Below are 19,336 nucleotides of genomic sequence, written 5' to 3' on the forward strand. Positions count from 1 at the left end.
ATATGTGTTTTGAATATTTCTAGTTGCAATCTAGTATTTGAACTTTTGAGTCTCTATGAGTATATATACTATATGTAATGCTAAAAGCTTTTCATGATAGTTTATATATAGTAAAAAATAAACTAGTGGTGCATATATTTTGTATAGCTTGCACCATTAGTTAGTGCTCTCATGATTTGTGATTGTTTTGATGTTAGCGGCGCATTTTTTATGCATATTATCAACCACTATTTAATTCCTAATGCAACTTTTCATAAAATTTACTTGACAATCTCTTAGGTTTTCCTTATCTTGTTTGGACAATAATATTACATGTGAAGTAAAAAAGAAAAAAAAAACGTGTGGTTTTATCATATGAAATCTACAAAGAATTTAACTATATATGCAAATATTGTTTAAAATATATGATATTCTAGCTATAGCATATTTTGTTTAATCTTTAAAATTATCATTTCAGACTTGATTATAAAGAGTTACGTATTATAAACAAAAGATTTGGAGCTTAAATTTGTTTAGAGTTTTGATTAATACAATTTGGATTTGCCAAATGCACACGACGTTTGGTATGTATATGAAAAATGAATATTAATTTTGCTATAACATATTGAATTATTTTATTTTATATCGCGAATACTTAATGATGAGATAAGTATTATGAAATAATTAATCTCATAAAATATTATAAATTTATGAAATAACTTTATCTATTTCACCACTCGCACAAATGATCTCTTTGACACTAATTTTTGTCTATCACTATGTCAAAAATGATTATTATTAGTTATCGCTAAATATATATTTTTAGCGGCAATTAACATTCTTTGTATATGTTTCTAAAGTCTATAAAGTCATTGATTCTAATGACACTTAACTAATACCTATAAAAATTTTAGCATTTTATATTAATATTAATATTTATTACCGCTAAATATTATTTTTATTGTAATATGTAAGCAAATATGAAAAAAAATATGGACATGACAATATATAGGACCTATTTGACGAGATGATCAGGACTTCCTTTTGACTAAAGGAAATGACAGTTAACAAACAATTAATTTGGAAAAACGACTTTATATTTAGCCCCTAAAAAGTCTATAAATTTACAAAGTCAACAGATTAAGTAAGTTAGAATACACAACGACGACGACGTTAAATTTATATATTTAAATTATTATTTATTTTGATTTTGTATTTGAATGTCATTTTTCTTAATATTGACTCCACCATAATGTATATTTGAGAATAAACATAAAAAGCTTTTACAAAATTAATCTAACTTATAATTCAAATTTTCATATAAAATATAAAATTACATGTATACTCCACTACATTTAAAGTCAATTTTCATCATACGTGCAGCAAAAAACGTAGACAGGCTTACGCTCGCTTGACTAAAAATGCTTACACTTATAATATTTATTTTTCACATTTACAAAAAGTAGTGAGACTAAATTTTATTATGGCTTTCAATTTTTTTCTTTAGTTTATTGTTACTTGATAGAGAATTTGCAATATTTAATGTATTTTTTTATATGTATCATATACGAAATAAACAAAAGCTATTGATTTAATTGAACATGTAGCTACATTTATCCTCCTGATAAGTAAAAAATTGAATTAAATCAATAGAACAAATTAATATATTTTATTTAAATCATGAACATCCTAATTACAATTGATATTTTTTAATGCGGGTGTAAAATAAAATAGTTTAAGAGGGAAAAGGACAAGGAAAAAAATATACAATGAATGAAACTGTTATTTTTTTAAATTAAAATTTAAATATTTTTTATAAAGTAAAATCTTATATAAATACATTTAAGATAATTAAACTTAATATAAATATTATATATTAAATAAAAATTAAAATACATAAAAATTCATGTGATATATTTAAAATAATTAAACTTTAATATAATCCAACGAGAGAAATCAAATCGCAAGTCGGAACGCATGGGGAGAAGTGGGAATAATGGGAGATTTTATGTTTTAGGGATTTGAGAAGCCGACAGAATAATTGAGGTTGTCGGGTTAGCGTGGGAAGCAATTTGTGGGTCCCTCTTTTCACCTCCACTCATCCTTTCTTATTAAATCGGTGCTCACTACAACTCGCCAAATATTATTCGTAACATGAAAATAACACAACCTATTATATTGGAATTATAATTGTTAATCGAATACCATAGAAAATTGAGAGTCAAAATTAAGAGAAAATGACAGAAATCTCATTTTTAAGTTTTTTTATTATCTTTAATACTTATAAGTTTTATAAATTTCCTCATTTTCACGCATTATATTAATGAATCAGCGCATCAAACTAATCTATTTCGTGCATCAGACTAATGTATCTCGCGTATCAGATTATTGTATCATGTATAAAATGTATATCAGATTAGTATATCACGTATAAAATGTTATAATGTATCTTACTTAACGATTAATATATCTCGCGTATCAAATTAATGAACACTTGTATCATTGTATCAGTTTGAGGAATTTCTGTAATTATAAACTTATGAAAAATAAATAATAATATTTACTTTAAAAGTACGTGATTTCTGCTTTTTGTCCAAAATTAATGAGTAATTTCATTATTTATTTTTGTCTAAACTCAACAGATTTGAGTATGTCAAAAAATGATAAATCAATATAGGAAATCAATGGATTGCTTCGCTAAGAATTGAGAGACGTTTGTTAGTTTCATTGATACATAAATAACTCACCTCCTAACGGTATCGATATTGATTGAAAAGTCTAGTGGTAAAAGAAAGAATATTTGACAACTCTTGGTTATAGTCGTATGTGAAATTGTAACCAGTCTCTAATCTTATGTTTCTGTTTGTTTCAGAATTAGAGATAGTTACAAATAAAAACCTCTGCTTTAATCCCAGAAATAGTACGACAAAATCAGTCACTTATCAGATGTGATCTCCCTCTGCTCACTTCTGTTTTTTTACGCATTGTCGCTTTCATCTCTTTATTATATAACACACAAATTACTGACTCCACCTTTTTTTCTCCCCTTATTTGTGAAAAATAATGATGTTTATCTTTATTGAAAATCTTACCCTATGTATATTGGTTAGCTTAGAGGCAAATAACTTTTTCGTGGGACATAAGTTTATATTTTGACATCACAATATTCTACAAGTTATGTCATTAAAGAACTTATATCTTGTGAGGAAGGCAAAAATTAAAAATCGACCTGTTTGAAGGACAACGGTGCAATAACATGCCAAAATTATCATCATAGTGATAACTTGAAAAGTAACAAACTAGCAAGCTCTGCTAATACAGAGTAGAAAGTTCAAATCTTGGGCAGCCAGATGCACTAAAACGGCCGAACCACAAAGAGTTTATTATTCATAGTTTTATCTAACATTTCTGCATGAGCAGTAACCACCTGATCACATGACAACAAAGTTACCTGTTACGGTAAAGATTCCCCTTCAATTTCTTGGCTTGATATGAGCTAGCATTGGGTGAAGTTTATGAGTAGTAAGACCCATTGTTGCAACATTTTCCTCTTCTCCATCTTTTAAGCTCCATTCAAACTCTTGTATCAATCTAGCAATAGCTGTGCAACTAATTGTCATTGCTTGCTGAGCACCAGCACATACCCTTTTTCCAGCCCCAAACGCCATTGTCTTCTGCAATTCCATTGGATCATACTTTCCGTTAAGAAATCGTTCAGGCTTCCACTCTTCAGGACTCTCCCACACGTTCTTGTCCCTATTGCAACCGTATATATTTATTGCGATCTGCATTCACAATGTATATAGACACAACTAATTTAGTTACCGAGATAAGAAATAACAACAACAACAACAATAATGAATTCCCATGTCTTCATATAAGCTCATTTTGTAAATGTGTGCCTAGATGGGCACGTCCCAACGATATCTGTATTATCAGGATTGATCATGAACTGACAAGTTTTACGCTGGCTGCCAGCCAACCACAACCCTTCTCGGGCTTGGTACTGACAATGTAAGCAAAGCTCACACATAAACCTCACTTGATAAGCAAAGAAAATTTCAATTTACAAGAAGTAGGGAAAACGAGTTCATTACCTCGGTTCCTTTAGGAATTCGGTACCCTCCTACCTGCGTGTCTTCGTGGACATATCTTAGAGGAACAATAGGTGCAGGACTATACTTCCGCAATGTTTCATGAAATACAGCACATAAGTATGGAAGTTGGCAAAGTTTCTCTTCAGTGATCTTGTTAGATCCACAAACATTTTGAATTTCCAAAAAGAGTTGTTCCTACGCGATTAACAGCCGTGAGATGCAACCAAGAAATAGAATAGCAAAAACAAGAAACGGGCATGATTATGATACTACCTGTCGTTTGGAATCTTTCGCCAATTCATACATAGCCCATTCTGTACTCACTAGTGTGGTGTCTGATGTTTCAATAATTGCCTCCCAAAGCAACATCAGAATTTGCTTCTCTGTTAACGTATTGGCTTCAGATAACAAGTAGTCGATATAACTGTGCAGTTCCTGTATATAGATTCCGCCACATTAGATAATTAGCCAAGGTCCAAACATGATTATGGAGTGGAAATAAGTGTCTGCTTAAAAGGAGGAAGAAGATCACCTCGCCCGAAATAATACGTTTCCTTTGATCTGCTATTAGGGCCTTCATCACCGCTTCCCTGCGCAGATGTTTACGCTGAATTCTGTTCTCAAAGCTTTTGTTAGGAACCCATTTTAGATAGGGGAAGAAATCTCTCCAATCCACATCAATTGCACCTTCCATTATATCAAGCACTAAGATATTGAGTAATTCCTCTCTTGGCAAAGTGGCGTCGAGTCCCTCCACATAAATAGCCTCGATATCCTTTCCCAAAGCCTGCAAATGAGTTAAAACTTTTAAAATGATCGCGCAGTTTAAAGGAGTTTCCAAAATAACAACATACTAATGAAACTGAATTTTGAAAAACTCACTTGTTTCAATGCTAAACCAAAAAGTTCCGACTGAAATGACTTCCTTAGATTAACTGCTTCGTTAGGATCAGTCCTAACCAAATCATGTAGTTGCTTTGACACATTTTCTACCAAGGTGTTCCTGTGGATACGGGAGCGTTTCTGCATATTAAGCAGCACTTTCCCGTTAGATAAGGAGTCGATGAAACAAATGAAGAAAATCAAATAAAATATGGAGGTCGATTTGTAAATGACAAACCTGAGCAGTTGGTCCTAGAACACTGGTCAGTATGTGGCGCTTCGCTGTCTTGTGAAACTCATCGTAATCACTTATCGCGACTATACTCTTATCACAAGTAAGGATTCTCAATGCGTTTGTTAGCTTTCTAGTTGAGATGGATGAATATCTAGTCACCATAGCCTAAAAAGACGAAAAAGGACAATATTTAGATCTGTATCAAGTGTTTGAGTATAGATATGATAAGCACACAAATGACACAACAGTGATTTAAAAAATAAGCACCAAACATGCCTCTATATATTGGCTTATAACTCAAGCTATTGGTGATCGATGACACCCCAGTAGTGTCAATGTTACACTTGAGTCGTTACTTTGGTGTTGATGCTTATTCTACGTGATAAAGAACTACAATACCTTAAAACAATGCAAAAGCTCTCCTCTTGCAAGGAAACTGGAGGTAAATACTTTAAGCTCTGTGCAACAATGTGCGATTAGTCGTCCTACCTCAACATTAGTTTATAAGATCTTCATATTCTATGTATTTTCTCAGATATTTATCAGAAATTATAAAGTCTAAACCAGCTGTATAGTGAAAATGGAACTTTGTTGATACACAGCCAACATATGCCGCGACTGAGGTGGTACATGACACTACTTTATCATATCTAGTATGGTGATTCAGAACCTCAACAACCGAAGATTTTCCAATTATACAGTTGAGGTCTTTCCAGACAACAACCAACATACAATCCAGGGATATAATATGGAGATAGCAGTTGTCTAAATCACCAACTGCTTCACCTTGTAGTGTGGCCTAGTCTTAACAAAGAGGAACTAGGCAATACAATCCATTTAGTGATCATCGCGAGGCAGGGACACGTACTTTAAGTTCGATCCTATATAATACTGAAACCAATGCAACTGCAGCTATCAGGAAAATCTGGGGCTCATATACAGCATTAGTCAGATTATAAGTTTTATCCCCTGGTCCCGTCATACCAAAGTAAAATATTCCTGACTCTCACTACATATTAGTAAAGAAACATATCCAATTCCTACTAAATGGTGTGGTGCTGAAGGACCACGCATTTGTCTACATTTCTCTCTAGCTAGAAAAACTTGAAATACCGGATTGAATCATTTCACAACTTAAAACCAGCGATTAGTAGGACGTAAAACCTTTTGACATCATACAAAATTAAGACAGAAGAAGCTATATAGCAACTAGAAAATGGATAACAACCAAAAAAGTTTACTTTTTGCGACGTACTTAGAACTCCAATGCTTGAATTCTTACTTATTAAACATAGAAAAGAGGTTTGAGAGTGATTATTTTGATTACCTCCTTTGCAAGTTCACTAGAACTGAGTACAACAATTGTATTTGCGCCGGTTTTAATGGAATAAATAGGTCCATAAGTTTCAGCCCAATTTGTAAATGTCTTGTGTGGTTTTTTCTCAGTCATCTGCAGCAAATTCCCAATCACTGGTAACCCTGGAACCTCTGCACCAAATCAACACATACTTCTCATCAACATTTACCTATTTACATGCTATATGCAAACACAAACGAATCTCACGTCGACACAGAACATAACACATACATAGAAAATTACTAAAGATTTCAACATTTTAAACATAATTTAAATCACAAATCCTCCTCTGGCTATATGTTACAAACTCAACAAATTGGGGGCAGGGTTAGTAAACCTGTTTACGTGAATCCAATAGCTTTTTTCTTTTTTTAAAATTCTGAATTCATTTAAAAAATCCACTAAATATCTATAAATGTTTGATTATAAACACAGTTAATTATTATATATCAACTCGATGTAACTACAACAAACCAATAAACTTTAAATCCCGAATCTACATGTGTTGGGGCCCATTAAATTCAATCCAAAAATGGGGGCAAGGTTTACAAGGTGATGAATCAAACCCATCACCATCTTTCAGACAGTCAATCAACTGAGCTACTGAGAGATTCCGCAGAATTGAATACAAAAAGACCCAAAAGTAAATGAATTTACCTGGAACAGGTGGGAGAAAATTTGGAGATTTCCTTTTTTGATCATTAACATACTCTTTAAGTAACCAAAATGAAATCCCACCAAGAGCAACAACTGGACCACCCACAGTAAGAGCAGTTCCTAATGGTACACCTTGAAGATTCAAAATTGCATCCATTTTTCACACAACTTCTGTTTTCAAGAACCAAAAATTAAAAAAAAATGAAAATTTATAACTTGAAATCATAAAAAAAAAAAGAAAAAAAGTTGGTGAGTATGTATAGGTATGGAAGAACATGTGTCAATCAATATCAACAAAAAAAGATTCTACCTTTTGGGAAATTGATGCCTACAAAGAAGCTGATGAAGAAGAAGACAAATCAACTTATAAATTATCAAAAATTGCAATTTTTGGAGGTTTATTTAGAGGCAAAATAAAGGTAAAAACAGAGGTGCTTGGACTGGCTACACACTTGTGTCTTGTTTGTTTGTTACCATGCATTAAATTTTTGATAGTGTTTGACTATATACTTTGAATACCTTTAATTGAAAATATTTTAAAATGTCTTTCTGACTATGATTTTGGATAGTTATTTAAGGAAGTTTCTTCAAATATCTATAGTTTTTAAAAAATTATCTTTAAATATTTGTTTTATTATAAATTTTGGATGATCTTTTTAAAATTTAATTTTAAATATCTATTTATAGTTAAATATAATTTTAAATTGATAGTTATTGAAATTTCACCTAGAACAGTTTTTGTATTTTTAGAATTTATTCATTTTTTCAAATGAAGTTAATTTTTAAAGATAATTTCAAAATTTTAAATTATAACTTTAGTACTCATATTTTTAAATTTTTGGCCAAATGGAAGTCCTTTTTCTGATTACTTATTCATTGCGATAATTTGTATCGATGTGTAGATTATCTTGTCCTTCATTTTATGCCATGATATTTATTTATGGTGTCGAATTAGTATTTTGAGTTATACACACATTTCAAACAATTTTTTTTAATATAAATATAAAATTTGTCTTATAGTTATTGAGTTTTTTTGGATCACGATAAGTAACTAGCTCGCCTCCATCTTTGAACCGATCGAAAGAAAAAAGTACTTTAATAAATCAGCATCATTGTGAATTGATTTCATAAACAATTACTAATATTTTATTTTACTATATCAAAGTTATAAATTATATTTTGTAATATAAAAATTACTTAAACTTTACTCCAGTATCAATAAAAAGTCGAGTCACGAAAAATATATTTCGTAACGAAAACTTATTCTTTAGAAATATTAATTTCCCTTAACTAAAATGCCATCAACTTTGTCCAAATTAATATTATATAGTATTATCCTTTGTTTTCTCCAATATAACTTTACAAGGTACACAAATTCTTATTAATATAGTATACAAACTCAATAAAATCTGAAAAATCAATCAAAGGTTGAACCATGACCTCCAATACATAAGTGGACCCGAATTTCTCAAGACAACAATCCTCAAAACAAATTAAAACTCAAATTAATTATACAATCGGTCTATTTTAAGTCAATAGTTTTGTTAAAATATTCGAACTAACACTGAATATTATTTAATTAACATCAGAACTTAAATAATATTAAATTTTAATTGCACAGCGCATGCCCATTAGCTATTATTGCACTGTATGGGTGTGCACGTAATAGTTCACTTTTGCTAAAATAAATTTAAAAATGGGGGGAAATTTTCTCAAAAAAACAGAAGCTATAACAACAATATAGTAATGTGATTTATAGTGGAATTTAAGGATGATAAAAAATATACGCATATATCATCAAATTAAGATAACAAAATATCAAGCTAAATGATATATAGCAAAAAAATATAAATAAAAAAGAAAAATTACATAACTATTAAACACTGTGTATGCACTACTATAAACACAAGACATCTAATGAACAACCCCATTGAACTATATATTGATCTTCTATATAAATTAATTATCGACTTTTTTATCTTTTTATCTAAGATCATGTAAAATATTGCTTTAAAAATTAATGAATGTAATTAGAATTGGTTGAAGTAAGTCGAAGCAATTAAAAGAAAAATAAAATTAAGCTAAAAAAAGACTGTTAAAATAATCATGAACTCCCATGACAAATCGAATGCTTTAATTTTTCTATTTTTTGATCCTAAATCCTAATTATCGTTTGGATTATATCCTAATCACAAGTGTTGTACTTTCTTTCTTCACTTAACCAACGCGCCTTGATTTCCCCATTATGTTCTACGTGTAACTCACGCTTTACCCCACGGGGTATTTCTGGAATTTCCTTCACCCCACCCCCACCCCGACCAGCTCGCTCGGGTCACATTGCTCTGTGCAGAAATGGTTAATTTTCATTGGAACTTTCGTCTTTACGAGTGAATTAATTTCCCATTTTTCTCGATTTTCAACTTTTTTTCTTTCTGAATTCTGATTGATGTTTATTTGATTACTTGCTTAATTTCACATCCCCAGATTCTTAAAAAATGGGGTTGAAGGAATATTGTGGGGTTCTTTAGGGTTTTAGCTTCAAAATTTAGGTGAAAAAGAGAGAGAATAGAGATGTTAGATGCAAGAAGGCCTCATTTTCTTGTGGGTTTTAACCCTTTCATGAATTCTGAAAAATTGGTAAGCATTGGTTCACATTGCCATTAGCTTCACAACTTGTTGGTACATTCTTGTTTGTTGAATTTCTCTTTTTTGTTCCTCTATATTATGCTGGAATTATTCTTTCATCCTGTGTTGGGTTTGTTGCTATTCTTACTGCATTTGGGCTAGTTGTTGCAAATGGGCAAAAAGGGGTTGAACAAGAATGTTCTTTTTCGATCAAAGCAACAAACTTCAGTGTAACTATAAGGACTATTCATTGGCTAATAATGCTGTTTTTTTTTAACAAAGCAACAAACTTTAGTGTACCCAGAATATGTTTTTCGATCAAAGCAACAAACTTTAGTGTAACTATAAAGACTACTCATTGGCTAAGAATGTTGTTTCTTGAACAAAGCAGTAAACTTTAGTGCACCCAATATAGTTGTTTTTGGATCAAAGCTACAAACTTTACTGATACTATAAGGACTACTTATGAACAAATGCATGATGACAGTGAATGCTGCATTGAGATTGCTTTTTTTATTTAGGCTGTTTTAGTAGTTCTTTTTTAGTACTTTGAGCTACGTTTGCTTCACGTAGTAAACAATTGTGCCTTACGGATATGAGAATTCCATATGTTACGTATCAGACAAATTGTACATTCATTCTTTAAGTTTAACAGGCTTCATAAGCTATAAAGTAAGATCTTAGCGTTCAGGAGTACAAGGGGGGGATTGACTTAGGGCCCTGCATAGGTGTGTGACAGGCTCTATTTGAATGAGCTATGTCAGGCGTGTGATACTTTTGCAACATGGTTATTTTAAGGCAGTATTAAGAGTTTTGTAATAGAGATCAGTATCCGTTGCTCTTGGAACGACTTACCTATGCATTTTATAATGAAGTTATTTTATTTTAAAAAACAAACTCTTCTGAATAACTTTATGTTATCAACTCTTGCAATGTTTATTAATTGTTTTGATTCCTATATTGCAGAAAATTCCATCAAAATTCATTAAACATATGGAAGGAGGGGATTCTGGAACAATAGTTCTGGTGGGTCCCAGTGGAAATGCTTGGCCTGTGGACTTAATACAGCAAGATGATGGTTTATTCTTCAATAATGGATGGGTTTCATTTGTTAAAGATCACTGCCTTGAAACAGGGGATTCTTTGGTTTTCAGATATGACGGTGATTTGCATTTCACTGTGCAAGTATTTGACGAGAGTTCATGTGAGAAGGAGGCTTCTTATAACGCTGACTGCAGTCAAGGAGCAACTGACTTGTACAATCTTGCTCTGAAAAAAAGAGACCGAGGAAACTCTGTTTTATTAGATTGTATGGTTGAAGGTGTACCGAAGAAAATGAAAAGCACCGAGATCCCTTCCGAATGCACAAGTAGCCAGGATACACATGGTCTTGCATCTAGCAAGGATGGGTACACTCCAGAAGATGCAGTTTGCTCATATGCAGGAAGAAATTATGCTGCTAGTTTTCTGGATGAAATGGAGAATGCTGGAGATGCATTAAACAGTAAAGTTACCATTGCTGTGCCAGCTCAAGCAAAGATAATCTTTAGCAATCCAGGTGAATGGTTGTATTGTTTATGTTTATTGTTTTCAGTTCAATTTTTCTAGTTTGAGTAGTGTTCTTTGAATTGTCTATAAGTTTAATCAAGCCAATTTGATGTTACAGTTCATTTAATCATGCATGGACATTTAATAAACACCAATTTTTCTCGTTGAATTGTGCACTGCCTCGGCGAAAATCTACGTGTTTAGAGAGCCTACACTTTCATTTGTATATTTAAGTTCAGAACATACTTTTCTCATGTGTTGCCTGATTCTTTACAACTATGTAATATTTATTACTGTGCGAAGTGTTTGTATACATTTTTGCCCTGCAATTCTCCTAACCAAGTTTTTTGTTGTTTTCGTAATAGCAATGAAATTTCAGCTGGTAGAAATAACTATATAACAATCTTTTAGTAATGATTTGGAATAGTATCTGGTATTTTGAATCTAAAGCAAAGATGAAAACAGGCAATGCTTCCTCCGAGAAAGATATGTGGTTGCCTGCACAGGAAGCAGAAAAGGTTGCTGGTTTGTTTACCTCAAGTTTGCCCAGCTTTACTAAAGTTATGAAGAGGTTCAACATCAGTGGCTCATACACCCTGGTGAGTAGATCTTCTTTCTTTAAACTATCATTTCCTGAAATGTCTTGCTGAACTACAAAATCTTATAGTAGTCTTAGCTACTGTAACGCATTGCTTCAACATATCTTACTATCAATAAGTGCATCAAATGAGCTTTTACGGAGGAAGACAACTTATATTTATTTACAGGATAATCAACATACGGTTCCTTTATCCCCTTTTACCTTTCATGATGAATTGGCTAAACTCATAAAAAATGGCATTGAAATCGATTTTTATTGACCAATCAGAATTGTTCATAAATCTTTTAAACATGAATGTTGTTGTTGAGGATTATGTGCAACGTGGTAAAGTTGTTTTGGTTGTAATAGTTTTGTTGCCAACATCTGAGCTGCCTAATGATGTTTCTGTTTGTTTTACTAACTGCATATTTGTCCTTAACCTGCTTGTTTTATAGTGAACGGCAAGCCTATTTTGTTGATATGGCTGATGTTGTTATCTATTCCCTATGTTCCAATTTGTTTGTCTGGTTCTTGGCCCCAATTTAATAAGTAAAGGAAACTTTAGAATCTTGTGGTTTTAAAACAAAGACACGTAGAATGTACCAAAATGCGCTTTAATCTTGTGGTCTTAAACATGCTGGAAAGTTAGACTTAAAGAATTGTCAAAAAGGGAAAGGGCGTTCTTTTTGAAACGGACTATAAAGTGAAGGTAAGACAAACATTTCATTTTACCTTTTATCAAACAAAAAAAGTAAGAGAAAGAAATTGAAATGGAGGGAGTATATATTAATCTAATCCCCCAAGGAGTTGTGGCATTCAGTTGACTTTGTAGTCATTAGTGATTGATTTATGGTATGCCTGAGCTTTTGCATGTGGGTTTGCTTCATCGTAGGAGATGAATCACTCTGGTGAAATTGCCTTTATTTGATGTTTAGTTTGGAGTAATGTTGCAACAATTAGACAAGGTTATTCTTCTTTCACAACTCCTGCATGTGCATCACTTGGTTTGTTGATCTCCTTCATATTTTCTTTGGCAGCACATCCCTTACCAATTTGCCACGGAACACCTTCCCAACTGCAAGGTGAAGATTTTACTTCATAATTTAGAAGGGAAAACTTGGACTGTGAATTCAATTCCGACTACAAGAGTACAAACATCACATACCTTTTGCGGAGGGTGGTTATCCTTTGTTCGCGACAATAACATTGATTTGGGAGATACCTGCATTTTTGAGCTTGTCCGCAAGTGTGAATTGCGTGTGCGTGTTCTTAAGGCGGAAAAGGAAGGAAGTGATTACAGTAGTAAGGTAGTTGATGAAGGACTAGTTACTGATTATGCAAAAAATTCTGGATGTAAGTCCAGGAAAGTGGGATCGAGTTCTGATCAAGCGAAGGTTATGACATATGATAAAAAAGGATCTACTTCTGAAAAAGAGAAACATGGTAATATGTTGAAGAATCATCAGCTCCATTCTCAGTCAAAGATTAGCAGTGGAGATTCAGGTAATTTGAAGGACAATTAATTAACTTATTTTAGCTGTCCGTCCTCACACTGAATTTGTATTAAATCCTTTCAACTATCGTGCTCGAACAGCAATCAGGAAACCTACTAGTTCTCAAGATAAACAGGGTTCTTTCACCAAGAGCTGTATGTCCATGAAATCAGTACCTGAAGAGAAATTAGCCGCTGAGTCTTTCATTTCCAATTTCCCTCATTTCGTGCGAATCATGAAAAAATTCAACATTAGTGGCTCTTACACCTTGGTGAGTTCTTCTGCATGTTTTACCTTTTTATTTATTCTTACTGTCCCAACCTTTTCCATCCCATCAAGTTGCATAATATGGATTCCAAACATTTATGATCATCTTCGAAGAATTTTTCCTTTTCAATATTTTTCTATTGGAGCTTGTTAATTCTTCCTCAAATGTTTAATATATGTCAAAATCATTGTTTCCCAACATAAACAATTATTTTCTACTAGAAACTAAATGCCCACTGGACTTGACTCCTAGTTTTGTCTCTCTATAAAGTTGATGTGTTTGGTATTTGACCCCTTTGGCTTCTAGTAGAAAATTCTTGTTTGATAAGGGCCTTCTAACTTAGCATAAAATCAACAGTCAAAACAAAGTTGTTGCCCGAGTGAACTTTTTTTTTCTTTTTGATGAAGTAAAATGTTTTATTAAAAACCTTAAGGAGATGTAAATATACAATAGGCATAGTTAAGTAACAAACAGATTGACAAAAGAGAGTATTTCTGTCAGCCCCCTATACAAAGTTTTGATCTAAGACTTTGCATATAACCAAGTTAAGACAATTGTAGGAGCTCCAGTCATCCGTGTAAATGATGTGAATCTTGTTAGCGATGCCTTTTGTTTTTACATCACTGACTTATAAAGTTAATTATAAATTTTGTGGTGTCAATTCTATTGGACTTACATCAAAGTAAATAGATCGTGATCCCCCTAACTTGTCGAGTCTTATTTGGTGCACACCTAAACTTGGCATTGGCCTAATTACTCCCATCAACTTGGTAATTGTCACAACCCCCTTGAACGCTGACATAGGCGCTGCTACATGGAATTCTTTTCTTAATTCATGTAACTTTCTTTAGATAAAATATATTTTTTTCCTTTTTAAGTTTACTAATTATATAAATCATCTTTTCAGAGCCAGTTCTGTAACAAATAAGAAATAACATAAAATGGAACAACAATATTTTGGTTATAAGTTTTTTATTTGGCTAAAGATATTATATTCTAATCAAGGCCAAGAAAAGAAGAAATACATACACCTTTGAACGAATAATCATTGCATCCAAAAACGAGATGAATAAAATTTGATCTAAATATTTTGCGTATTTGACCCGAAAATAGAACAATGCACAATTGAAATAAATAGTCTGGGCATGAAACTGAGTTGAGATTGCTAAAGAAGGAAATTAAAACTGGTTTAACTGGTTATTTGTAAAGATTAAATGTGAGTCTAGCCGTTGTATGGATCAGCATGCATACTTTTTATACTATCTCAATGTGCTGTAAGTAGAGCTGTTTCATTTATTAAAGAAAATGTAATATTAAGTAAAAGCATCATGACTATTTTGGTCTTGAATAGATTACAGCAACGGCATTCTCTTCATTTCTGCTGATACTTGTTCCTTAGGCCAGTTTAAGGTGTTGGATGTTTTGGCGTTTCTCATGCTATTCTTTGCTTTAAATTCATGTTCTTAGAGCGCCTTCTACGTCTTCTACAGAAAGTTCCATGTCGGTTCTCAATGGAACACCTCCCAAACTGCAGAACGGAGATTGTGCTTCAGAACTTGAAAGGAGAATGTTGGACTGTAAATTCAATTCCGACTGTAAAGGTACAAACGCTGCACACATTCTGTGGAGGATGGTCGGCATTTGTCCGAGAGAATGACATCCAGATGGGAGATATCTGCATATTTGAGCTCATTGGGAAATATGAAATGCGTGTACATATATGTGCAATTGGGAAGAAGGGGTTAGATTACCAAAATGGGATAACTCCTAAAGAGTCGGATATCCTTGCTTCCTTGACAAGCTAGAGACCTTTGGTGTGAAACACTGTAGGAAAGATTACTTCTTGCGTAATACAAGGTGAGGGATAAATTCTCTTTTTTATTCTAATAATTATGGTTCAAATTGCATTTGATAGAGTGTCACATGCCTTTTTACAGTTTGCTTGCATATTGCTATTACAAAGCGCCACAAAATTTTGAAATATGAAGGGGGGTTATGGTGCTGTCCTAAAAAGGATAGTTGCAATTTTCTGCTATTTGTATGACGAAATGATGATTTCCCTTCTCTTAACTGTTTCAGTTTCTTTCTTTTCTTTTTCCCAAAGGCGTTTACTATTTCAGTATCTGTACTTTCTTTACATCAACATAAGAACATTGCTGTTCAATTCCATCATCTGGTGGTTAACGACTCTTCCTTTCAGGCTTGGCGTTTCACTGGAAGATAACGAAACTTGAATACATGGGATCAGAAAAGGTACACATATCAATGTTATGGAGAAGCACTTAAGTAGATTATCAAACATTTGACTAGGTTTCCTTATGCCTTCAGTAGCTTAGATGTTTTGTTGTTTGGCATTGTCTGAGCACTCTTTTCAGACTCTCTGTTGTATAAGTACTGCCAGAAAAGCTTCTCATTTTCTTGATGTAAATAAGTGTGTTTTTAGTTCAATTGTCCTGAAACAATCTGCTGTTTGGTCTGTATATGTATAAACAGTAATCAGACAGAACATCTTCTAGAATGAGAAATTAAAGTTTCACTCTACTGGATCACGTCTTATTTTTATTATAGTGAACGAATAGAAGGGGAATGACATAAGAGGCCCTTCTACTTGGTTCCGTTTGTAAGTTGAATCCAATTTTTTCAACTGAACTCTTAAACTTACTGAAATTCAATAATGTTGTGGACTTTTAACTTATTTTCTCATTTTTGGTTGGTGAGTAGGAAATGATTTTTTATGTTAAATTTATTATTGAATTTTTTTAAAAATTCATTATTTTCCATTCTGGTAAATTATGTAGTCAAAATAAAATTATAAACAAATGTAATTTTTTGAGATTATAATTTCTTCGTTCTATCATACGGTAGACGTCATCACTATTCATTCCTCTTGTTCTTTGTTCCTTCTCTTTCTTTCTCTATGATCTCAAATAATATTTTATTTACCCGTTAATTTTAATTTTAGGTTCTTGCTCCTATTATATATATTAAATGTGTATTTAGATAATTTTTCCTAAAAATTATATACACTAATTATATACATTTTTTGATAGACAACTATATAAAGTATAAAAGTTCCTAAATCGTTCAAGTTTTTAATTATACTTTATGTTATTATTATGCCTTATAGATCACACTATTTACTTACTCATTTGTCATAATGACACATTTTATATTTGGAAACAAATATGAGTTTTTGGAAAAATTATATTAGGAAGTGTTTCCCCATGAATGATGCTGCATGACGCAAATTTAGATTAATCGGCTCCAATTTGAATGTCGAACATCGAATTTGAATTTAAAAAAAAAAAAAAAAGTCACCATCAATTAAACTGCAATTTGATAAATGGGCCGACACATTAGACTATAGGCCTTTGTAGCTTTTGTTGGGTTGTTTTGGTTAGCTGTAGTGGGCCGGTGTGTATCCGCTATGTTTAAGGGCACAGACAATAAAATCTTTGAATTAATTTCAACAACATTATTATATCTGTCAAATAAAATAATTCTGAAAATTTGTTTGAAAAAAAATAAAAAGAATATGTCGTTGATCTTTAATTATTTTTTTTAATCACATTGTACTATAATTTCAGTGAAAAATTCAACATTGCATTCTGACAAAACATTAACATCCAGCAATTCGCCGAAAAAGATAAAATAGAAAATCATTTTCTACATAAAGTGCCAAACATTTAATTCTCAAATACAGTAATAATAATTTGAAAGAAAATAATAAAGAGTTTGAAACAGTCAAACTTGATCTTGATTGTACCTTTTGTGAATTAAATAATTATTATGATTGCTCTTCTATTATTGTCAAATTATTTGTCTTGCATACTTAACCTTTTTAATGTATTCTCTAGGAAATAAAACACACATACACTACTTATTGTCTCACTTCTATCTACTTCCTTATTTGGTAATATTTTTATATCGATATATATATGTACATAATGTTTAAGTAAAAATAATTGAATTTTAGTCATATGAATTTTAGACATAATCTTATATTATTCACACAAAAATTAGATATTGTAAAAGAAGATTTACCGTGAAAAATATTAAAATCGATGAAATTTTTATATAAACACACGTACGTTCTAAATATTAAAATGGGGTACAACAGTTCAAAACTTATTATATCATAAAGTAGTTGCAATTTTAATCAGTACCTACTTGAAATGTAAAAAAGAGGGAGGACCCAATTAATATGCCCTATTCTTATGAATATATACAATTTACAAATAGGATTTTTTGGTACAACTGTTTAAGATACTTTTGACTAATATATTTATATGGTTCCATGAACCGATCAACGTAAGCATTATTTTATCTGTTTAAATTTATTTGACACGTTTAGATATAAATTTTTTTTAAAAAAAACCTTTTAAATCATGCTATTATTTTTGAATCGGATTACTAGCGAGTAAGTACGATTAATGAAACCATAAAACACCATAAACGAAGCAATTAATTCATTGTGTATAGATTAGATTCATAGTGAACAAGACAATGAAGTATCAACAAACCTTCGTAGACAAAGAATAGGGATTCAATACTCAATCCAAGCAAAATGACTATCTAAAGGAATTTGGAGTCTTCTTCCTCACTATATTGGAGTTAAAAGTTGTGGTATAAAATAAATTTTAGATATTCGTATGATTATAAATCATTTTTAAAAAAAATATTAAAATCAAAATTAAAATTAAATATTTCTTATTATAGAAAAATGACATTTATATACTCTAAATGGGGAAAAAAAGTTATTTTGACAGTAGTAGCTATAATATTATTGCTATAGCCTATAAAGTGTGATCGACCCATATATTCCATAAATTCGTTTGAATTCACAGCCATTCTATAAATGATTAGATTTATCATGTTTATTGTTTTACACTATCAACATAATTTCAATAACAAAACTTAAATCTTTTGAATAACTAGTTTCCCCTATTATTAACAAATTATTTTCTATTCTTTTGATGATTTAGTCATATATTTTAACAATTAAATATTCGTTAAAATTATAATTTTGAATCTGTCACATCTCACGGAAAATGAAACGTAGCTAGAGTGTCGAGTAGTTGAAAACAAGTGCTGAAAATACGTACATATGCAGTACTAGGGGTGGGGTGGGGGTATAATAATGCATATATGTTGCTATCAAAATGTTTGTTATTGAAAGCGATGAACTACCCTATTTTTAGCTTCTCAATTATTGAACCTTTTTTATGTTTGTTTGTGTACACTTTTTGACTGTCTTTTCTTTCTCATCTCTTCTACTCCCCATACCATTCCACAAAATTCAAAAATTAATACTAAAAATCAAATAATTTAGACTAGTAGCCTCATGTACACTAAAAATATAAAGACAAAAACGAAATAGATCTTTGATTTGAATTACACGTAGAACCTGGTCCACGATATAAATTAAGAAAATTTATATAATTAGACATACGATAATATCATATTTACTGTTATTATTATTTATATTTTCAAAATGTTATTTTTGCTTTAAAATACACAAAAATAGAGAAAGGCGAGTGATACTCGTATACATTCCAGAGACATACAAGATACATGTATATTTGTATGTATCTGGAGTGATTCGCATGTACCTG

The 19,336-nt window shown here is 31.6% G+C and overlaps 2 protein-coding genes across 3 annotated transcripts; one reads left to right on the top strand and one right to left on the bottom strand.

Moving 5' to 3' along the window:
• Window positions 1–3,196: 3,196 nt before the first annotated feature.
• Window positions 3,197–7,682, bottom strand: LOC107016073 (ent-kaurene oxidase, chloroplastic). Its single transcript, XM_015216550.2, has 9 exons — window positions 7,518–7,682; window positions 7,208–7,378; window positions 6,521–6,681; window positions 5,197–5,358; window positions 4,959–5,099; window positions 4,609–4,863; window positions 4,350–4,511; window positions 4,077–4,271; window positions 3,197–3,764 (listed from the first exon to the last, which is right to left on the bottom strand). Exons 2-9 carry the CDS (start codon window positions 7,362–7,364, stop codon window positions 3,453–3,455), a joined length of 1,545 nt encoding a protein of 514 aa, XP_015072036.1. The 5' UTR covers window positions 7,365–7,378; window positions 7,518–7,682; the 3' UTR covers window positions 3,197–3,452.
• A 1,864-nt stretch (window positions 7,683–9,546) lies between these two features.
• Window positions 9,547–16,262, top strand: LOC107015584 (B3 domain-containing protein Os01g0723500-like). 2 transcript variants are annotated; one of them, XM_015215898.2, is made up of 7 exons: window positions 9,552–9,844; window positions 10,799–11,390; window positions 11,846–11,979; window positions 12,998–13,463; window positions 13,555–13,724; window positions 15,212–15,578; window positions 15,922–16,262. In XM_015215898.2, the coding sequence occupies exons 1-6, from the start codon at window positions 9,779–9,781 to the stop codon at window positions 15,524–15,526; spliced, it is 1,743 nt and encodes a 580-aa protein (XP_015071384.1). In that variant the 5' UTR covers window positions 9,552–9,778; the 3' UTR covers window positions 15,527–15,578; window positions 15,922–16,262. The 2 variants fall into 2 exon arrangements, with proteins under 2 accessions (XP_027772493.1, XP_015071384.1); XM_027916692.1 differs by lacking the exon at window positions 15,922–16,262 and having other exon boundaries at window positions 9,547–9,844; window positions 15,189–15,438.
• The last annotated feature ends 3,074 nt before the right edge of the window (window positions 16,263–19,336 follow it).

Source organism: Solanum pennellii, chromosome 4 (genome assembly GCF_001406875.1).
Source record: "Solanum pennellii chromosome 4, SPENNV200".
Classification (NCBI taxonomy): domain Eukaryota; kingdom Viridiplantae; phylum Streptophyta; class Magnoliopsida; order Solanales; family Solanaceae; genus Solanum; species Solanum pennellii.

What these genes read in the sequence shown, in the direction of transcription:
- LOC107015584 (XM_015215898.2), top strand. Translation starts at nt 9,779, where the DNA reads ATGTTAGATGCAAGAAGGCCTCATTTTCTTGTGGGTTTTAACCCTTTC. An exon ending in TCAGTGGCTCATACACCCTG is followed by an intron (nt 11,980 to 12,997) that starts GTGAGTAGATCT and finishes TTTCTTTGGCAG; the next exon opens with CACATCCCTTACCAATTTGC. An exon ending in GATTAGCAGTGGAGATTCAG is followed by an intron (nt 13,464 to 13,554) that starts GTAATTTGAAGG and finishes GTGCTCGAACAG; the next exon opens with CAATCAGGAAACCTACTAGT.
- LOC107016073 (XM_015216550.2), bottom strand. Translation starts at nt 7,364, where the DNA reads ATGGATGCAATTTTGAATCTTCAAGGTGTACCATTAGGAACTGCTCTT. An exon ending in TTCTAGGACCAACTGCTCAG is followed by an intron (nt 5,100 to 5,196) that starts GTTTGTCATTTA and finishes CTTAATATGCAG; the next exon opens with AAACGCTCCCGTATCCACAG. An exon ending in AACGTATTATTTCGGGCGAG is followed by an intron (nt 4,512 to 4,608) that starts GTGATCTTCTTC and finishes ATCTATATACAG; the next exon opens with GAACTGCACAGTTATATCGA.